Genomic DNA, 22,773 nt, shown 5'->3' on the forward strand with positions numbered 1-22,773 from the left:
GCACTGTGATTAGGATGTTGGGGCAGGGTGGCTTTAAGTATACCTCTGTTGTAGAACCATGGCAATGTGTGTAAGGGTGGGAAGGAGTTAAATACCTTTAAATGCAGCTGCAATATATGGACAAAAGTATTTGGACATCTGCTCATTTGTTGCTTCTTCTGAAATCAAGGCAATTAAAAAGGGTTGATCCTGCTTTTCGGTGGGTGGATGATCACTGGATGGATGGATGATCACTGCTCAACCTCATCCCCAACTTATCCCAAAAGTATTGGATGGAGCACCATCCTTCATCATTCCAGAGAGCACAGTTCTTCCACTGCTCCACAGCTCTTCATACCCTTCTAGTCCACACCTGGCATTAGGCAGCATGGTGCCAATAGGTTCATGTTTATCTGCTCCAGAGAGTCCTATTCTATTGACAATACTTCTCTACAGGGACTAGACTGTGTGTAAGCTGTGTGTGTGTTACAACTTCTTTGATTATTGATCAGATAGAACTGTTCTATTCTTTCAGACTATTTGATCCACTTGGTTCTATGACTGATTTGTGTATTTTACCTTAGTGTTTACCCTCTTTCTGGGATAGCGATTTTACCAATGGTTGCATTGCGGGGGAGAAGGCGGGGCTTAAAGATGTGTGTTTGAAGCTGTGTTTATCCCCCTAACTCACAACAAATCATGGTTGCTACAGTTGAGTCAGTGTGCTGTGTTCTTGTTGTTTATATGGGTTTGAGACATGGAGGGGGCCGGCCACAACAATGCACTTTCCTAAATACAATCTTACCCCATAGTAACAGTCCAGTAAAACACGTTACTGGTCCCCCAGGATTTCTCCTGACTACCCACTGTGGCACTGGCCTCATAGCTCCAGAACAAAACTGAAGGAGCACTATTGTACACAGAACATGCCTTGGCTATTTTTGGGCTAAGAGGGGAAACTGTAAATTTGATTGGTGACCAAACCATCATTTTTAGACAACAGGAGGAGGATTTAGTGGGTAACTGCACATCTACGCAGATGTTACAGCTGACTATCAGGAAGGAGGAAGAACATGAGCTACAGGCCACAGAAGCATTGAGCTTTCTCTGAGGACCAACACCAGGGAATCTGCTGAAGAGATCAAAATGCTGCGGACGGAGATATTGCTAGGCTAAGCACGTCCGGCACAGCTCTGGGAGACAAGTAAGATGCAGAGGGCTATCCCTGTATAGCAAAGATCTGAAACCTGAATTCTGATCAGTCTCTCTCTCTCTGTCTCTCTCCCTCGCTCTCTCACTCTCTAATGCTTACTATATAGTGTTTCAACAGCCTCCATCTTGTCTCCCGAGGCATATCTGTTGTTCTCAGACAACTCTGGAAAAGACACTATGGGCCTGTTAACACCTGGCATTAACATGTGTTTTGTATTTGGATCTACTTCTACAGAATCTGACTGGATTCTGTTTACACTCGTCATTCAAATGCGTCTCCAGCGTGACCAGGCGAGATCCGATTTTACTTTCTCATGTAAAAAGCCCACCAATGTACCTCATTTTCATATCACTTCCTGTGAACAGCGGTCTCTCATTAAAACTATCCTGCCCCGGGAGATTGTACAATTTAGTTTAAGTTTAGTTTAGAGGAACAGTGGGGGTTCTACAACACAGTGGGAAAATAGATGGTTCTCACATTCCCATAACGGCTCCATCAGAAAATGCGATGCACTAATTAAACTGGAAAGGAACAAACTCTAATACTGCTTTCATCTAGCGCTAAATTAAGAGAGAGAGAGAGAGAGAAAGAGAAGGAGAGAGAGGCCAAGATCCACTGTAATTATTACTTGTATGAACATGTTTTTAACAAACGTATTTCTGTCTCCCTGATGAAATCAGATCACAGAAAACTCATTCCGTTTACAGTCAAAATCTGATCACAGTGCATCATGAGGGGAGTTTACACCTGGCTTTTTATGAGGACAAGTGAAATTCAAAGGTGATTCGATCAAAAATGCTGTTTTAAGAAGTCAGTCAAAAAGTTTTCATTTCAAAAAGTCATTTTGGAGCATTTCTATTGCTTTATCTATTCTTAATTATCAGTTATTATAATTTTAACTTATTTTACCCCATGCTAGGAGTGATAGGGGGAGGAAGTGCTATGAATTTTTCACAATGTGTCCAAATTTCATGATAAATTTTGCCATCAGCAACCAGAGTCAGAGAGAGCACAACTGGTCAATTGTGCTCTCTCTGACTCCGGTTGCTGATGGCAAAATTTATCATAAAATTTGGACACATTGTGAAAAACGACTGTTAGACATATCAAACAGTACTCACCCAGCAAAAACTTGCTAAAAAGACGTTGAAAAGACAACTTTGCATGATGTCTTAATGTTTGCTATTTGGTTAAAAAGTGAAAGGTAAAAAGCTGTTGAAAAGACATCTAGATAAAGACGTCCCTCTACATTAAATGTGCTGCATTGGGCCTCGGGCCTTCACGGCATCCAAAAGCCTTTCTTTTCCAAGATTTTCCAATATATGAAGTTTCTGAACGATTATGTTCAAAAGAACTATTCTGGGTTTGTACGAGACATTGTCCCTCAAAGCTATTCGTTCCTAGGTTCAGCCATGTCACTCCACTGCTGCGTTCTCTTCACTGGCTTCCTGTAGCTGCTGCCAGCATCAGATTCAAAACCCTGACTGTGGTCTACAAAGCCAAGAACGGACCAGCCCCTCCGTACTTGATGGCAATGGTCAAAAGCCGATCTGCACCAAGAGCCCTTCGAGCTTCAAGTACGGCTCAGCTCGACCCGCCATCCCTCAAAATCCACGGAAGACAAGCGTCCATGCTTTTTTCTGTCCTGCACCGAAGTGGTGGAACGAGCTTCCCCTGGGTGTCCGAACGGCAGAGTCCAACGCTCACTGTCTTCAAACCCAGACTGAAGACCCTCCTCTTCCGAGAGAACTTGGGCGAATAGCAGAGTGGTCACCCTATTGACTTGTGTCTAGTAGTGTCTAAACTTAGAGGGGTCTTTGAATTTCAGCCTATTCAAACTAGCTGAGGTTTTTCTTGGGTAAATAGCAAAGCACTTTTGTAAGTCGCTCTGGATAAGAGCCTCTGCTAGATGCCTTAAATGTAAATTTCAGCTATTTCAGGGCTATAAGTGAACCGAAAAAGACGCTCACTTTGGGCAAACTTTTTACCAAATCAGAGGGTCTAAACACAGCCCAATCATCAACGTCTCTGTTTGGGCTAAATATGTCCATAACCAGCCAACCAGATTTAGCCCAAAAACAACATCCATATCCATATGACGAGACGTCTCATACTGGGTGGATAAAGCCAGGGTCGACAGCGCCAACATGTGTGTGTTCAGTGTGGGAGCTTGACATATATTGAAGCCGAATGCTGCACAACATAAATGAAGCGTTTGTGTGTTTGGGAAGAATCGAAGCCAGGTGTTTGGACAGCTGAAGTGGCAACTTTCCCAAAAGACAAGGCGGGGGAATTGGGTTCTAACGCAGCTTGTTTGTGTATGTGTGTCTAAATGTGTGTGTGTGTGTGTGTGTGTGTGTACTTTGGTTTTGCACGTGCATTATAGACGGTAAATGTGCGAGAAGGTTTCCAAACAGCTCTGTCTGCAGATTTATGGCGCGTTTAGAATGAATCAGTTGCCATATAAACGACTGACCTCAAGCATGCTAGTGCAGATGTAAGCATGTGTGTGTGTGTGTTTATGCCTCACCCATGACTGAGCTGTGTCCCACGCAGACTAGACATGGTGTCCTCCAGGTTCTGCCGGAGATCCAGAACGTTCTGGACAGTTCGCTTCCTCTGAGACTCGCGATCTGCCAACGAGACCAAGATTTTAGTAAGACACTCTCACTTGCACCGCAGTACATAGTACGCAGCTCACAGTTGATGAGCATTCAGGTCACATGGAAACACATCTGGTCTTCCAGAAGCTGCTCTTTATTATGTTTTACTCCTGTTTCTGGAGTTACCTATGGAAATAAAACACCTGTATTAAATACGTCAGTCCATAAAGCTATTCACACTCTTAAACATAAAGAACCTGTTTGTAGTGGAGATGTGTGAATGTGAAGAGCCTTTTCCTCAAGAGAAGGTTCTTCAGGCCTTTAGCGGGTTCCTCACACTCAATCACTACACATCTCTACTGCAGGTAAAGGGCAGGTCAACAGCAACCGCAAAGTACTTTCTTGCTTCACCTTTATGGTACAGAATCATCAGTGGACTGAGCTGCATGATAAACACACACTTCTACATACACTGTATGGACACAAGTATTGGGACGCCTACACATTACACCTACAGATTCTGCCGGAGTTGCTCTGCATCCGCAAAGCAACCAGCATTGTGGATGACTCCACCCACCCTTCACACAGACTGTTCTTCCTTCTGCCATCAGGAAGAAGGTACCGCAGCATCCGGTCCAACACAAACAGACTCTGCAATAGCTTCTTCCCGCAAGCCATCAGACTTCACAACTCCAGAGACTGAACTGATGTTTTTTTCTGTTCCATGCACAAACACACACACTCTCTCTCTCTCTCTCTCTCTCTCCAACCATTTACTCCAGACAATATGGGAAGTGTTTTTGCAAATAACTTTACTACCTCACTAGACTCAATATTTATTACACACTGCATAATTTTGCACACTACCCCTAATTATGTATTATTCTCTGTCTGTACTGTGTTGTATTCTCTGTCTGCACTTGTATTGTGTTGCACTTGTGTTCTGTATGCACTGTGCCACCCATTCTTTCACAACTGTGTAGAAAGGCAGACTGCATGGCAAGGGCTTGATTTTATACATCGGACTGAACTATACACCTGAATTAAACTAAAAAGTGTCCCAATACTTTCTCCCTTGTTGACCAAATACTGATGAATGAAGACAAGGCGTTTGGTGTTCAAAGTCTTAGGGTCCTATTGTACACCCTGTGCAAGGCGTGTTGCGATGCTCATTGCTAACTTACACCCCGTCAACAGTCTATTTTCCCACCTTCCGCCTGCGTCATTTAAATAACAGCGGTGCTTGCGAATATATCTACGCTGATGGGCATGGTGGTCTCGAAATGAGGTGTGTTCTCTAGGTGTGTTCTCTGGCGTATTGATATCTTGGCGATGGAAAACACAGGTGCTCCACTGATCGAAAATAACCTAGACAGACGTCAACAGTCAGACATTCACTGCTATCTGGCTTTGTGCCATTGAAATAGCAATTCGCCAAAGTCAGACCCCACCTGGCTCTTAAAGGGAACGGCGAGTGAAATGCTGATTGGTTTATTGCACGTTACGCCCAAAACACACCCATGATTAATTAAGAGACTTAGTGCATGCCTTTTGTGTGTTTCGAGGTGCGCAAATTGGGCCTTTAGTTTGGGAATGGAGCTCAGAAGCTAATGTAGCTAACCTAATGTGATACAACCATGTTTAGTTGTTAATAGAGTTTCATGTTTTATTCAGATATTGGTGTATATGGATTTTGGATGAATTGATCTGCAAACAGTGCATATTTTGTACATTTACAGTCACTTGGGAGTCAATGGGAGGCCGGATGTGGTCAGTGACTTGGTTATGCTTGTGTATGTGTTGAGTCAAGCTCAGTGAGTCGCTGTTCAGCGGATCAGTCCCCAGTCTGATTCATGTATTGACTCAAATGAGCCAAGACTCTAATTTTGTTCATTTTGAGAGTTTTGAGAGCTTCTTATTCTACACCAATGTTACAGTAGATTGTATACCAGCTTTATGATTTTGGAATCAGGCCAGCAGAATATGCTAGATCGGATATTCGAGAGACTAGAAAAAGAATTTTGATCCTGTGCTCCTAAATGTGTATTAATCGTTGTATGATTTGCTGTTGTTAGCTCGTACTTCCTGTGGGGTCGTGGAGTGTTTGAGTAGCCGGAATATGATCGCCTACTTTTAGACACTCATTCTGTGCTTCTGAAGTGAAGTGTTTTTTTTACGTGAAATGTATAATTTCGCCTGTAATCCTGTACATTCAAAACAAGAGCTGCAACATTGACTCCCACAATTACTCCATATAGACAAAAATATTGAGACACCTGCTGGTTCACTGTTTCTTCTAAAATCAGGCTATTAAAAAGAGTTTATTCTGTTTATTCTCTGTTCAGATTTTGGTGGAACATCGCAACAAGAGGGCTATTCAACTCAACGAAGGTTGGATCACCACCACCCCACCTCATCCTCAACTCCCGAACTCGTCCCAAAAGGACTGAATGGAGCTTCACCATCCATCATTCCAGAGAACACAGTTCTTCCACTGCTCCACAGCTCCACAGCTCACTACTCGAGGCTTTATACCCCTCTAGCCTACACCTGGCATTAGGCAGCATGGTGCAAATAGGTTCATGTTTATCTGCTCCAGAGAGTCCTATTCTATTGGCAAAAGAGGTACGCACTTGCACATCTGTGTCAGCATTTGGACATATAGTCTATATATATATATATATATATATATATATATATATATATATATATATATATATATATATATATATACATATATATATATATATATATAACATAACTATACATAAATATAACAGTATATTATTTACTGTCCAAAATGACTAGTGAATCTGCATGTCTTTTGAGTGGAAATTTTTTTTTATATGGACTATATGCCTCACAATGTCCTGCATGTACCTCCTTACCATGAATGTGCTTTAAAAAATACTGGGGTGTCCACCGCTATGCAAAGTGAGCGCACTCTAAGGGTCCAGGGACATGTATATTGAAGCAGTGGGGAACTCTGCAGAACGACCAACAGGTGCTGGTTCATGAATTTGTCAGCAAATTTGTTCTGTGTTACATGTTTATTGTTCTTTTGGTGCCATTTTGCCACGTTAAGCACATATTTTGTACATTTACCATTACTTACAGTCAATGGGAGGCCGATTGTGGTCGGTGGCTTGGCTATGCTTGTGTATGTGTTGAGTCAACCTCTGTTCAGTGAATCAGAATCCCAGTCTGATTCATGTACTGACTCAAATGAGCAAAGACTCTCATCTTGTTCTTCCAAGCAAGATGGAGAGGTTCCTTCTTCTTATTCTGCGCCAATGCTACAGTAGATTTTCTACCACAGCTCAACCAGTACCTCAGGCATCAGTGACTGTTCTGTGAGGGAACCTTTATAGGAATTAGACACTTCAGACGTCAGGTTCTTATCACTACCACTAACTCTGTAACTGTGTGTTGCTCCAGAATGGTGCATTTCGCAGCAAACCACTTACAATGGCTTTGTTTCCCTATTAATTATTAAATTATGTTTAAAAAATAATTATCCTTAGCATTGCTTATGTGCTTTCCAACACCTTGGCACAGTTTGAGCTAACTGTGTGATGCCTGTGATGATCACATTGAACCTAATCAGATTTTTCTCTTATATGAAGTTCATCTGACTACAGTAATCCCCCTACAGCACTATTCGACCACCACCAACACCACGGCTCAAATGCTATCAAGGCATTTTCTAAATGTCATGCTTTGTATCCTGCCTGACTACAAAGCTGAAAGTCAGAGCACCGTGGCTGATGGTGTGTTCTGATGGCTGGCTGGCTGGCTGGCTGGCTAAATGTCTGGCTGGCTGGTGGAGCATTCACATGTAATGGGCTGGAAGGGCCACCTAATTAGGCCTTCTCCCTCCCAGAATCATGCCTCTGATATGCGGTGAACCATCCATACAAATGGGTACAAAAAAGCAACTATATTCAAATGTACGTCCGTCAATCACCCAGCCTCTCTCTCTGAGCTAACAGCCTCTTCAGCGTGCTTCCCAGTAAGAGGGTGAGGGCCCTGAAGCGCAGTAAAATTAGCACAGCCAGACAGGTCTAAATCACTCCATCACCTCCATTTAGGAAGCGAACAGAAGAAGCGATAAAGCAGACGTGCACCTCCGACAAGAGCGGCAACACTCGCTGCCCCCAGCTTGGAAGCTGCTGCTCTGTCTACTGGCTTCGAGAGGGATAGAGTGGTTCACACGGACGGTCAGCATGTCATCAGCATGGCCAATCAATCCCATGGTGCAGTTAGGCACGTTGCCTGCTCGGATATTATTAACGACTGGACTGAGCCAGTGAGAGGAGAGCGAGCGAGAGAGAGAGAAAGAGGAAGAGAGAGATACAGGCTAAGGTTATGGCCAGAGCGGATATCCCATGTCTATCAAAATCCATTCCCATGGAAGCAGAGGAATTAACATGCGTCCTAATTAGCGACGTCCACTCGAGGGACCACTGTGGTATAAATAGTAAATTATGTACAAGACGACTCGGGTTTATCAATTAAACAGCAATCAGTGGGAAAATGATGGGCATGAATTTCATATGCAACGTTTGAGTCTGTTTACATGCCCGCTGATAATCCGCTATCTTACATCTGATTAAAGCTGTTAGCAGATTAAAGCAAACCTAGAGTTTAGCCCAATAATCGGGTTATTCGGCATGTCTACCATTAATCTGACCGCTCGTTTTTCTACATCTGTGCAAACGCAAGAGAGGAGACGGACAAGAGTGCAATGAGAAACCTGTTTGTCATATGGCGTGTGTTTGGGCAGTGGTGGCTCAGCAGTTAGAGCACCGGACAATCGATGACTCTCCAGGGTTGTGGGTTCGATACCTGGGCTCAGCAAGAGGTCACTGTTGGGCCCTTAAGCACAAGGCCCTTCACCTTCTCTGCTCACCAGGTGCCGCAGCGATGGCTGCCAATTGCTCAGGGCACGTGTGCTCACTGTCACTGTGTGTGTTTGATTGCCAGTGTGTATGTATGTGTGTGTGTGATCACTGCATGGATGGTTTAAAGGCAGAGGCCAAATTCCTTCCTGTCTTGTCTTGTATTTGTTGGTAAAATATCCAGATATGAAAGTAGCTAGCGTTTAGGAGCGTTTTAACTTGTCCTTAAACAGGAACATCTGTAGGATGATGCAAGTAGGCGTGTTTCGCATATTTGTATGGGATTAGTTGGGATTATATGGGGACGTGGAGTAATGTAATTTTACCGTTTTCTATGGGACACCTATCAAATCTATGACCAGGTCACCCAGGATGAGAAATCTCTGCGTAAATGACTGAGTTGGAAGTGGCTACTCGATTAATGCCCTGCCGTCAGTCCACCAATCTGATAACCCACTTACAGTAATAATACAATTTTCATGTGAAAATATACAGCTACATGTTCATAACACGTATGTCATCAGAACTGCCACGGCAATTGGACCAAAATCCTGAGGTGGATTTTTACTTTGTGGACCTGAGTTTTCCACCATGACTAATTACAGTATTTTACTCAAACTGTAATGAGATTACTTTACTAATTACATTCTGGTAGTAATCTCATTACTTTGTTACTCTCTAATCTAAAACCCACATATGTTAAATAGCATATATACTACGCTAAGCTGTAGCTGAGCTGCCCAGGCAGTTGGACCACAGTCCTGGGGTGGATTTTTACTTTCTGGACCTGAATTGTTCTTCTCTAGTAATGGACTATGTTTGTTTTTATTATCCCACCAGCAAAATTACAGTATTTTATCCCTTTGTAATACACAGTATATGTTTTCTGAGGATAATGTGGATATCACCAGTGCTTAAAGAACATTGACAACTGCACGCTTCATTATAAAGAGTGTAGTTCTGTGTCTCAGTGAGTCACTGTTCAGTGAATCAGTCCCTAAATGATTCATGCATTGACTCGACTGAGTTAAGCCTCTCTGCTTTGAAAAAGAGCTTCTTGTTTGTTCATGCAAGGTGTTTCCTGTTTCCTCTTCCATGCCGACACTACAAGACAAAGCTTTACCTAAAAACTAATACCTCCGGCATCAGGCAAGGAAGCTTTTACGGGAACTAGGTTCTTCAGACGTGTGGTTCCTATCGCTACAACTAACTCCAAGTTGCTCTAGAACGGTGCATTGAACATCAGACCTCTCTGAATGGCCTTATTTACATCTTAGCCATTAAATTACGCTGAGCTGTTGAGGGCATCAGTCAATGGTATGAAGTATTGCAGTATTATAGCATGGCATCGAATTTCTTAGCCTTATGGGCTAAATAATTGACATTGTAAATGATTCATTTTACATTGTTTTTATGTTTTTGTTCATGACTGGTCTTTAAATACAATCCAACGACTTCTCTTTGGTGCTCAGCCAATCCTAGCTGCTAGCCACAGAGCTAACAAGGCTAACAAATGGGACATCTCATCTCAATTGTCTTTATCAAAGCAAAACATTTAAGACTTCTGCCCTAATTTACCACAAAATAGATGCCAGAGAACGTTTTTAAGAGTCAACCTGAGTCAAACTGAGGTAAATGTAGATGTATGTAGATGACAAGGTAGCTAGCTAGCTTTTACGGTTAAGCTTTAGACAAAAAACAGACTGCTAATGCTGCGCTCCATTTTCCTCTAAATTCTGATGTCGGAACTGGAAATGAACATTTCAAAACATTTCCAAAAACTTTCCATTTCCAAAGTTTGAGTTCACCACAATTAGTCTAGCAATACTTCACCTGTATTCTTGGCAAATACAACCAAAATATGTCCCACTTTTTATGTCTCAGGTTGTCGCATTGTCTACGGATAGTATTGTTAGCGATATCAGTTCATAGCAATGCATTATACGGTATATTGAGCAACCGAACATCATGGAAACATGTCCACAGACAGGACTGTGTCCATGATTAATATAATGAGACACAAATAGATAGAAGTGCTGATAAACTGTAGAATACTACTGCTTGATAATGCAGTGCAGCCATATTGGATTTTTTAGATAAGGGGTTAAATAAGGGGCTCTCCTGACTTTCTGAAATCCAAGTTAGTGGCGAGGCGTTCCAGTTGAAATTTGCCATTTGGCTCTCTGGAATCCGACATCCAAATTTAGGTGGAATGGCATTTATACGAAAAGTATAAGACAGTGTTTGGATGGCAGTGTTTATGCTGCATTTCCTTTGAACTGGGATGTCGTAATTTCCGAGTTTCAAGTAGGAAATGTCAGCTGGATTGCCCCTACAAGTCGGATTTCCTGCTCTGAAAGTCAGGAGAGCTTCACCAACCCCAAGTTTAAAATCCAAGATGGCTGCTCTGCACATCAACAGTAGTAAAAGCAGTAGTATTAGACAGATTATTGGCACTTCTGTCCATTTGTGTCTCACTGAATCAGTCATAAACAGAGTACTGCCCAACTTCTATCTGTATAATGCATTGTTATCAACTGGCATCACCAACAATGCTAACCTGAGACATAATAATGGGGCTTATTATTTTGGTTAGATTTGCCAGATACGATTGTCAAACCAATGGTAAAGACTAAAGACTCTGAAGTCTTTAGCAAACTGTTTTTGGGAAATGTGTTTAAGTAGTGTACAATTATTGGGATGATCAACAGAAATGCGGCCAACTAGGGTGTGCCATCATTCCCAGCTCCGACATCCGAAGGTGGAAATGTAATGCAGCATTAAAACCACCACTACTGGCATTCTGTCGTCTTGCCAAAATATGATTTATAAATAATGTATATCATTAAAATACCCACATCGGAGTAAACTGTTACTTCAGTATAACTGTGATACTCTTCATACGTCCTAGGAGTAAATAGAGCCAAGCTCTGTACCAGGCCTTTCTTGCCCAGTAAGGTGCTGAAGATTTATGGGAACTACATAATTCAGATATTAAATTTTAATCTATGAACCGCCTCGCCCCAAGTCTTCCTTTTCATCAGCAAGGTCACACAGTCCACAGTGACACATTTACTTCCTTGGTGGTGAAGTAGGTCACTCACATAGGCAGTGACAGGCTCAAGTAAAACACATCTCTGGTCTACTACAGTAGCCCTATTGCAGCTCTTCACTAGGTCACTCCATCACAAAGGTTTAGCCTGAATAGGCTTCCCTTTTAGCCCATTCATAGCTCAGCCTCTACTGTGTGTCCGTGCTCCCTTTTAACTCCTCTCAAGCTAAGGGTCGCATTCAAGAAGATCTGAAGGCTTCTTTGTGTTCGTCTCTATGTTCATTTAGTCTTTTGGAAGAGATGCCACAGCATACGCTACCTATGCCTTCTATAGCACTGGAGGAGTATGTGCATGTGTACATTAGCCAGCTAGCATTAAAATAGCCTGGCCTCAAAATCAACTGCAAAGCAGGCCTCCTTCTGCATTAGCCAGCTAGCATTAAAATAGCCTGGCCTCAAAATCAACTGCAAAGCAGGCCTCCTTCTGCATTAGCCAGCTAGCATTAAAATAGCCTGGCCTCAAAATCAACTGCAAAGCAGGCCTCCTTCTGCATTAGCCAGCTAGCATGAAACGTCTGCAAATCAGGCCTCCTTTAGACTAGACTTTTGACTAGTGTGGTGCAAAAGTATTAAATAAATTAGATGCAATTTTGCAACATCATTTTTGTTTGGTATCAGAAAGGGCACCGAAGTGGTGGAACACACGGCAGAGTCACTCACTGTCTTCAAACCCAGACTGAAGACCCACCTTGGGTGTTTTTGCACTTGGGTGAAGTGTAGTGTAGAGTATTGTGGTCTCCATATTGACCACACTACTTTTTGTAGCATCTAAGCTTAAGGATCCAATTCTTTATAAACTAGCTAAGAGTATTTTCTGAGTAAAACAGTGAAGCTCTTTTGTAAGTCGCTCTGGAGAAGAGCTTCTTTTAAATGCAATAAATGTAAATGATCTGTTAAACAAACACTGTATGGTCTTAAATATTCAAACTTAAATATTAGACATTACTAAAAACAATCATTGACTAAAAACTGTAAAATAACACGGGCCCTGTGCTAAACAATAAAACCCATAAGATGGTCTTTAACCCTTTCTTGTTACTGGAGTTTAAGCACCCGGTCTTTACACTACCACTACCTCTAGTCAGCGCAAAAAGTAAACCACGTCTGGAGTGTGTAAAGCACTGCACTCCAAATTAGTCAGGGTCACATTCAAGCATAAGGAGCCAAATGTAGCCACAGGCTCTTATTAAGTTTCTGTCCCTCATGGCTCCTGCTCAATTCAGCCCATTGTCCTTCTGCAGATATTTCAGTCAGGATTTCCCCATAGGCCACGATCCCAGCCCAGCTGCATTATGCCGTCAAATAGCAGCTGTATTCACAGAGAAAACCAATGTTTCATTCTCTGTCCCAAGGAGGAAGTACGCTGTTTCTGCTGGCACACTGGGGCAACATCACACAGGGTCAGCTGCAGACGTCCATAAGTAAGTCTATTATACCTCGGTGCGGGGAATGGAACCATGAAATGCATATAAGCTGGGAAGACGCCCATATATTAGAAAGAGGGAAGACAGATGCTTTCAATGTCTAACATCAATGGACTCCTTTCTCGGGTCCAGAGATTAAAATTATTTCCTGAATTGCAAATGATGTCTTTGGCATATTGTGCAGACTCTATATTTAGGGAATAGCGGATAGAGAGGACTGCTCAATTATTCATGTACTGTACTGTATAAAACTGTATTAGCCTAATTGTACAGCTTCTTCCTGACTTATGCTAAGTTATTAGAACTCAAAATAGATGGTAATGGCCCCAGATGCAGAATGTTGGAGGGACTTTTCTGGTTTTAATTGATGTGTTGGATCTAGGCCAGAGTTTACTGACCTTAGCTGGTCAACCCATTGAGTTGAAGCTGGATAAACTGCTCTAATACATCTCAAAAGTGCTCCCTGGATCCAGTTATTGGGCCTGATTTTCATTGGGCCTTTTGATTGGGAAAATAAGCATCCCTGTAAACAGCTGCAAGGATCCAAGATGGGGAACTGTCAGTTTAAATAGCAGAACTGAACTGAAAATAGCCATGAACTGTCCAAAACCCAACGCACAGGTAGAAGGAATGATGCTTTCTTAAAACCAAGATGGAATATTTGTCTCAGGTAGCCGTAGCAGTATGCAGGAGTATCCCCCTGACGAATGCCAGCCCCCTTCAACAGCAGCATCCGTATAAAATAATAGCATTCCAGGCAGGATATAATGCAATATTCCTAAACAAAACCCAGCATCAGAATCTGGTCAGTATCAAATTGGTAATGTAAAACAAAAGGACTAGAGGTGCTCCTCTACAATGCAATGAGGTTTACTGCAATTATCCACTGCACAGAAAACCTGGATGGCTCCTGAATCCAAACAAACAGGTCTTGATGGTGATCTTTCTCGCCCATGCTCGATACCACAGACCGGGATGCACCATCTGTCGATGGCCGTGGATAAACAGGGCTAAGAGGAGGCTAAGTGTGAGCACCGGTGTGAGCTGAAAATGAATTCAATATGGCCCGGTTTATTTTACTCCCTTCTCTGCAGCCGCTCTCCGATAGCAGCCATTACCTCGTTACGGCTTAGAGTGGAGTAACATCAGTTCAGAGAAGCAGCACACATACACACACACACTTACACACACCCACCCACACATGCACTGCAGTGAGCAGACAACAGAAAGCAGATCAGTGTGCCAAACGTTGCCTTCAAGCCGGTTCCAGTGACCACTCAACGACACGGGATATAATCCAGCAGGGATCATTTATAGTGGCAAATCCCCCCACAAGGGAGACGGACGCGTCCGAGGAAAAACGGTAGCAATGGTGTGACTGCACCGAGAACAATGCCCTATAACGCAGATAATTGCCCATGCGTCTCTGTCATAACAGCCCTATGATTTACGGCATTCGATGACAACCACGAGAGCGAGTGCATTCCAAGGACAAATGCTGTAAACAGTGTGGCACAGATCTTCAAAGGTTTTACGTCAATCCACACCGAGCCTTGTGGCTTCTTTCTAATAGCTCTGCAGCTTAAAGCAGGCTTTTCCAGCTGAAGTAAGTGGGCGTGAATGCTTCCAATCGAGATTAGGAGTTGAGAGCGTTTTTTGGCAGAAATGATGGTTCCCAAGGAGGTCTATTTAAACAGATATTCCACGGGTGTACTCACCAAGCATCTGACTGAAGAGTAACTGCTCCAGGTCACCGAGAACTGTGACCACCAGCTCTGGATCCACCTTCAAGAAAGGCTTATCACCCCCTTCCTCACCCTGGCCTTTGGCCTCGGAGTCGCCCTGATTTCCAGCCGTGGTCTTCTTCCCAACGGCCTTGGCCTTGCTGGAGAGGATGTCGTCGTCTGACTTCCCATCATCTGAAGCTTTACTTATGGGCTTCACCTCTGCGTAAGGACCCCGCGGGATACGACTCTGTGTCTTTCCGAGGGATCCAGGAGCCGCAAGCGGGGTGAAAGGTTTGGGTTTTGCCTGGAATAGAGAGTGCTCCGACTTGGACAGGTTTCTGGAAAGCTGGCTTCCTCCGGCCCCTACACCTCCTGCAGGTTTGGGTTTGCCCGTCTTCAGCTGGCCTGCACTGGCCTTGCCCATGTCATCGCACCACTTGGGCTCGTAGAGCTGCATCTTCTTCTCAGCATCCGTGAGCACAGCCAGGTTGGTCAGGGACCTCTGCTTGCGCAAGTTGGTGGGCACTGGGATCCGACCTTCTGTACTGCCCGTACGGTAGACCTTTAGCTCGCTCCGAGCCACGCTCTGTGGTACCCCAGATTTGCCTCTCTTGGCAGCCATGCCTGTGCCTTTGCCCTCCGTTTTGGGTGTACGCTCGAGTGCCTTCTGCTTGCTCTGGTGTTCCGCCCCCCCACCCCCTTTTCTGCCTCTTACACTGCCCCCAAGACTCTCCCTCTACAGGGGAGCATTTAGAGCAGCTTCAGCAAGCAGGAGAGGCCGAGAGAAGAGGAGAGGGAGTATCCACAGCCTCGGCTCTTTCTTTCTTCCCTCTGTCCCTCTGTCCCTCCGTCCCTCTGTCCCCTCGTCCCTCTGTCCTTCTGTTTCTCTGAGCAGGAGGGAAGGGAATACTGTCCTCTCTGGCTTTTTCCTTCCCACGCCTTCCCTCTGTCCCTCTGTCCTTCTGTTTCTCTGAGCAGGAGGGAAGGGAATACTGTCCTCTCTGGCTTTTTCCTCCCCACGCCTTCCTGTCTGCTTGCTGCTGCTGCTGCTGCTGCTGCTCCTGCCGCCGCTTCACCGCTGCCCTGGCTCTCCCTTTCTTCTCCTCTCTGTCCTCTCTCCCTCTCTCATTTCTCTCCTCCCTTCACCCGACCCTCCTGCTGCTGAACCGAGCAGCAGCCGAGTGACAGCAGCGGCAGACGCAACAACAATCCCTCCCCCTTTTTTCCTCTCTCTCTCTGTCCCTCCCTTCCACCCTCGCTCCTCTCCCTCGCTCTTTATCTGTAGCATTCACCAGCACTTCGCCCAGGCACAGCGGAAAGTGTGAGTAGCAAGGGGGTGATGACAAAGTGCAAGCCTTGATTTTGATCTGGCACCAGTCCAGAGTATCAGTTAATACATTTTCACACGATTTCTCTCCACCCCTTTGTTTCCCTTCCCCCTCCCCCGCAGGGCACTGACACTCATCACATTCACAGTAATGGTGTAGGTGCCGGTCACTGGGGGTAGACCATTGCAAGGCAGATATTGTGCAATAATGATTTTGCCAAATAAAACATGATGTCTGTGAGTCTGTGAAATCTTAATGAAAATCTGTTTAATAAATTAAGATTAAACGAAGAGCCATACAAAGGGGAAGCTAAAGCTACGACAGCCACCAAAGCAAGAATTTCGCCCACTTCTTTCATCGACGTCACTGGTCTTGTTGGCGAGCACTCACACCCTTATTGTTCACAACCAGAACAAGCCTGTCTAGAGACTGAACGTCCACTATTACTTCGGTCAAATGCTCACCAGGCAACAGCCCAACACAACACAAAAGCCGAATGTGCATCAGCCAACACGAGCCGCAGAGCCTGAAATCCTCCTGAAGGTCTAAAGATTGCTCAATCCAACTGCAGAGCATTTAAACCTCTGCAGATGATGATTAAACATTTGCCAGGGCACCCATCCACAGCCTTATCCCGCACCCTCTATGCTTAGCATAATGGCTTGAGTTATTTTGAGATGATCCCTAAGAACCATCGCTCATGACAGTCCTTACACACATCTCTGTGGACTGCTCTGCCATGCTCCGCTGGAAAAGCTGTCTCCATGGCAACCATGCTACCTACATCCCAACATGCATTAGGGTCTCTGAATCCCGGCGCACTCTGCATTGCACAAAGCAGAGTGAATAAGGCAACGGTGTGCTTCTGATTGAGCTTTTCTTCCTTTCTTTCTTTGTGAATGCCCTAGTTCCTTACAATTGTTAATGAAAGCAACAGGCCTGACCGACACCTGGGAGACGGTAGAATGAGTGACCCCCAACTTGCCCAAGGCAACTGACCAGTTTAGTACAATGCCTAAAGAAAAGCCGTAAAGCTCTCCTGCTGAGACTCTACACACTTGGCCAACCTCATGCTGATCATGGGGCAACTGGGGTAATTCCAAAGTCAAACAAGTCATTTGATGCGGGCTAAAAGGGAGCTGAATAGAATGGCCTCTTTTGTCTTCCTTCATCACGAGTGGTCTTTGCATGCTACTGGCTAGGGTTGATGACATCACTTGAGTGAAAAGAGCACTTCCTGTGGTGTGCATCACAAAAACGACCTTAAAGGAACTGTGGATGAGGACCATATTTATTAACTACACTTTAAAATACAGGGTCCTGAATGGTTCTTGGCTTGGGCCTGCAGTACTCCTTACCCCTCCTTGTGGGCTTACAAACTCTGTATGTGAGCCCACACTTCATTTCTGTCACAATATACATCAGTTTCATAGGCCCTAAAATGGAGCCCTGTGGGACGCCACAAAATCCGGTAAGATAAACAGCTATATAATAGTTCTTTCTTAAGGATTTTAACTCAATGATTTACCTAGGGTTTATGGGGTTAGACTTTAAAAAGGTTCCTTGTGTAGAAAGCTGGTTCTTTAGTGAAGGGACCACTTCTCTAATCTATGGAATTGTTTAAAATAGTTTCTGTTACTTTAAAACATAAAAATTGAATAAAACAAAATGCTGAGACTAATAAACACAGTGTATAGCACATGTAATACTATATAATACTACAGCAGACAAAGGACTAGATTTGCAGGCTAGATTCTTGTCTTAAAGTCCCAAACACAAGGCCTGGTGTGACCGCCCTTCCTCTGGAGAGGTTTCTCACACATCTGGAGTCCATTGTGAGTCTGTGGTTGGCCAGCAGCACAGCTGTCTATGGACACGTGAGCATCCCCAAGGCTATGACTGCTCAGTTGCTGCCATTACACCATGGTGATAAATTGCAAAGGCTGACAAGAATGACAAAGACCCGTCCCCACAATTCATTTGGTGTATGGAAAGGGAAATCCCAAAAATGTGTGTTTCCGTATGTTTCTTCAAGACGGACCCATTTTTTTGGACTGGAACCCTTAAGAGAAGCCATTTAACTAAGTGGAAGTGTAAACCTCAGACTATAGAATCTTCTGAGTGTCCTTCCCCTCTTTGCCTGCTGGAAACCAATAAAACTGAAGGCTAATTCAGTTTGCAGATTGTTGCTATTTTCTTTCAAAATAGTACAAACCAATCTGTTCATCTTGACATGTCTTTATGGATTGCTTTAATTGTTTATTTTTAGAGCATCTTGAGACTGAATTGAATTTTACTTTTAATTACAGCAGAAGAACAGATTTTTATGGGAGCCAACCAAATCCCTGAGGGAAACCAGGTCACAGATCCAGTGCTAGAGGGTGAAACTTGATCCCTAGATCTGATCCAACTGATATAAATGCTGGCATCTGTTGTCTGTGTCCCCCTGCAGCCATTTAGGCCTTAACGGCAGCCTGTCTTTCAAACCTTGAAGGAGATCAATACTTAGTCACAGTAATTTGGGATTGCTTCTTGCCTTGCCAGACACTTTAAAAAGCAGTAATTATTGAATATTCCATATGCCAGAGGCCTGCACCTTTATCAGTGACATTTAATTTATGAACAGGTCCTCAAAAGATGCTACGTATTCATTTGTTAAAATAAAATGTCATTAAAATATCATGATTTCTGATGACTGAACTGATCTGCCACTGTGGCTACTGTCACACCCATTTTTGTGATGTGTGTATGGGTCACATAGGCCATTATTTATGGGGTTTTCTTGTGGAAATAATACATTTTATACAGAAAGGCTTGTAAATGCCCCTTGTATTTACTGCAATCAGTTACTTTGAGGTACACTTATCACTGAAATAGGCATTCAACTGCACAGGACTTGACTAATCTCTATAGAAAAGCATTGACAATAGAATGGGATGCTCTGGAGCTGATGCAGATGAATCTAAAGGTCACCATGTCCAATCATCAAGCGAGAGCATCAGCTAGAGGAATACAAAGTCCTCCAGCTTTGGGCTGTGCTTCAGTGAAAGTGCATTCTCTGGAATGATGGAGCTCCATCTAATACCTCTGGGATGAGCCGGAGTGGTGTTCCTTGTTATGCAAATTCAGAACCTGACCTCACTAATGGTCTCACAGCTGCAACCCCTGAGAACCTTACAGCCAGGCTCTAGCCTTCCCGGCCTTACAGCAGACATATTATTCATTTCCTTGATTCCCGAAGAAGCGTGGGGTAGGATGAGAAGGTGTCTACAGACATTTGGATAGAAGGGCCCATTTTGGTTTTCCCCAACACATGTCCTTCTTCCTACATGAACATTTGCAACACTGTTTGTGGTGAGCTAGAATAACAGTGAAGGAAAACAGTCATTTATTGGCAAAGGGAGTGATTAACTGTCCTGCAAACTAACAGTGTGGATGTTGAAACTCTGGGACTGTGGGAATGGACAATGGCGTGTCTGGGCTTTGAGAAAACAAAGCTGTCAGAATAATACACGTGTTATTCACAGTATGTTTTCCCATGCTGTGTAAGCCAAACGTCTGTTCGTCAAACTTCCCATGAAACATCCGTGCAGGAAGACTAATGAAACAAGCAGACATACAACATTCCAATATTGGTGTCTTCCAAGTAAACCTTTAGGGCCTGCCGTATTTTTCTCCCACTTCTTAAACCAGTTGTCCCACTGGTACGATTCTGGGCATAAGTTGATTTTAAGCTGCTTGTCCAAGGCAAAAAGCTTAAGTCTGGGTTTCAGACTTAATCAAGGCAGTGTTGTAGTGTTTCCCATAAGGCAGTTTTGCTAGAAGGCTTAAAGGTCCATTAGATGGACTAGTCGTTAAGTCCATTAACACTGGGCATCTTAATGCCTCTCTCAGTCATTAAAGATAAACATTTCAACATTTATGTTGATTTTAATACTAAAAACACAGTAGTCGGACTTAAAAAATGAAACCCACCAAGATTGTTTGGTTTAAAGACCAGGAAACCCCCATTTTTTATGTTTTTTCTTGAAGGTGGGACTAACTTTTGAACAATTTACAAGTGTTTTGGGCAGACTTTAAAATAGGAGCATAAATTGGACCATTTATTATTATTATTATTTAATTGTGTTTATTTTAGCATAGCTAAATATTATAGACAAATATATCTGTTGTAAGTATAAGCCTCACTTATTAGCCAGTAGCTGTCAGGCTACACCGTTTAGATTTTTTAATGCATTTCCCTGATGCATGCTGACTGTAGTCCCAAGCTGTGGGATGCAATGCTGTGCTACAAAAACCAAGGTAAAAATCATCATATAACAAGCTAGTTTTAATGTGCAATATCCCTTTAACTGTAATCTGAGCCAGAGTTGCTTTATTTTCTAATATTTTGACCAGCCCCCTGCAATGTACCACTTAGACACGTAATACGATTAGCACAATAGATCAGTTAGTTTGTGACCTTTGTATATCTGTGATGTAAAACATATCCTGACATTTCCTATCTACCAAAAATAAACTCAAGCAAGTACCACACTGCACCCCCATGTCGTCCGTTATCTGTTAGAGAAGCTCTCCCTTGTTGCAGAAGGTATCTGGATAGCATTATTTGTCAGTAGGGTGAGTAAGATAAGAGATTTAAAGCAGTGTGGTCTGCCAGATTGGCCTGAGAGTGTGAGTCTGGCATGACACAGCGGAAACATGCATCATCTTACCCATTAATCTGCAGCATATGCACCACCTGGGGTTGTTACTTGCTCCAGAATCAGCCCCTAGGTCTGAAAATCCTCCAAATGCCAAACAAACACGTCTACTTTTATGTCGGTTTCTTTTGTGTGAAATTCTGTGGGTAGAAAAGGCCTTTGAGGAAACGCTCCATCCATCTGTACCTTTAATTGCCGGCTTAATGCATAAAACATCTCCCCAAGTTTGGAGAGCAATGGGATGCATGAATGCAGCTGCACACTGTAGTCCCATGGTAACTACTGAACTGCACTCATTCTTCAGGATACACGACTCCCTAGACCTATACGTCCAACTGACAGCGGAGCTACGATCATGGAAAACGTATCAAGGCACAACCAGGCCTACGCCATCCTGCTGACGGGACTATGGCAGGGTTCTGAATGTGGAAACAGGGACAAAATAGCATGTTCCAATTGCACCTAGCAATTGCCCAGACAGTAATTACATCTAATTCTGCCAGGCTCGAATTATGTCCATGCTCAAAGTCGAAGGCCTTTAATAGTACGCCTAAGTCACAAAGCAAGTGCACTTGCTTAAACACTGGCTATAAACTTTAGGGTGCTTTGAGAAAGCACTTACCCAGATCTTCGCAGCATACTTCCATAGAGTCCGAAGAGCAGTCGCTGACATCGTCCAAAGAGGACACATCTGTATCCTCTTGAATTTGAAGCCTGAGGGACAGAGGGAGACGAGTCCAAGCCTACAAATTACAGTCTCTAAACAGTGTAATTTACTATTCAGTTCAGCCACAGCCTCAAAAGAAACAGTTTTTCCAACATCATTTAAACATATTGGTTTTGGCGGAGAAAAGACAACCATGAGGGAAAGATGCACCTGCTAAACATCCTGAAGTAAGTTATTTATGTCTAGCTTGAAGTGATAGTATTAGAATGCCCCCCTTATCCCAATCAGTAGTTGATCAGCCAAGACATGTTTGCTGTCTGAAGTTTACTTTTCAGGCTGGCATTAGAGCTGCAAGGCTAAAATTGTAGTAGAACAGAGTGAAAGAAGGAATGGAAGCTTGCAAGAAACAACCTTGTAAACTGCATGCCTAAATCAGGTGGTTTTCTAACCCATTAAACTCTAGGTTAATGATTGATTATTAATAATCTTAGAGCAAAAAACTGTTGTGCAACCGTGTAGCCAACCAGATTGTGTGGAGTCCCTCAGGGCTCTATTTTAGGGCCTAAACCTGATGTAAATTAGGACAGTAATGACCCGTGGGCTTACAAGGGGTTAAACTGTAAATCACAGAATTCACTCCTACACTCCTATATGTCCAGATGAATGCATTCAGCTATTTTAAGTTGCACCCATTGCTGACATATATGTACAAATGCACACAAACAGCTTGTTTAGTCCCTTGTCTAGTACTGCCAATAGAATAGGACTCTCTGGAGGAGATAAACATCATAAAGCTACTGGCACTGGTACTGGCATTGAGCTGTAGAGCAGTGCAAACCAGCCTATTTGTTAATTAATTGTTCATGTTTATTTTTGGACCTCTTTTAAAAATATTAATCTTGCTCAAATACTTTGATTGTTGAATGGAGTTAGCACTGTGCTGGTTGGTGGTCATTTACCAATTTGCTGCATTAGCCTTGTAGCGCTGGTGGTAAAAATGGAAGAAGCCATATTTGCATACATTTCATTTTTTGATTGGTTTAAGTCTCCAGTTTCTAAAGACTAGGTCTTCCCATCACACACAAAAAAACTTGTATCTCCATTTTTGACATAATG

At 43.3% G+C, this 22,773-nt stretch overlaps 1 protein-coding gene across 5 annotated transcripts in view; it reads right to left on the reverse strand.

Annotated features, from left to right (window-relative positions):
* nav1b (neuron navigator 1b) overlaps positions 1-22,773 on the reverse strand; it is a 147,658-nt gene that overhangs the window by 83,585 nt on the left and 41,300 nt on the right. For 3 of the 5 annotated variants that reach the window (XM_072684831.1, XM_072684829.1, XM_072684830.1), the window contains 2 exons: positions 21,613-21,704; positions 3,723-3,825 (listed from right to left, as the gene is read on the reverse strand). In XM_072684831.1, coding sequence (XP_072540932.1) covers positions 3,723-3,825; positions 21,613-21,704 — 195 coding nt within the window. Of the gene's footprint in view, positions 1-3,722; positions 3,826-14,950; positions 16,190-21,612; positions 21,705-22,773 lie in introns of those variants that run through there. The other 2 variants (XM_072684834.1, XM_072684833.1) reach the window with 1 other exon arrangement.

Source organism: Salminus brasiliensis, chromosome 7, assembly GCF_030463535.1.
Source record: "Salminus brasiliensis chromosome 7, fSalBra1.hap2, whole genome shotgun sequence".
NCBI lineage: Eukaryota > Metazoa > Chordata > Actinopteri > Characiformes > Bryconidae > Salminus > Salminus brasiliensis.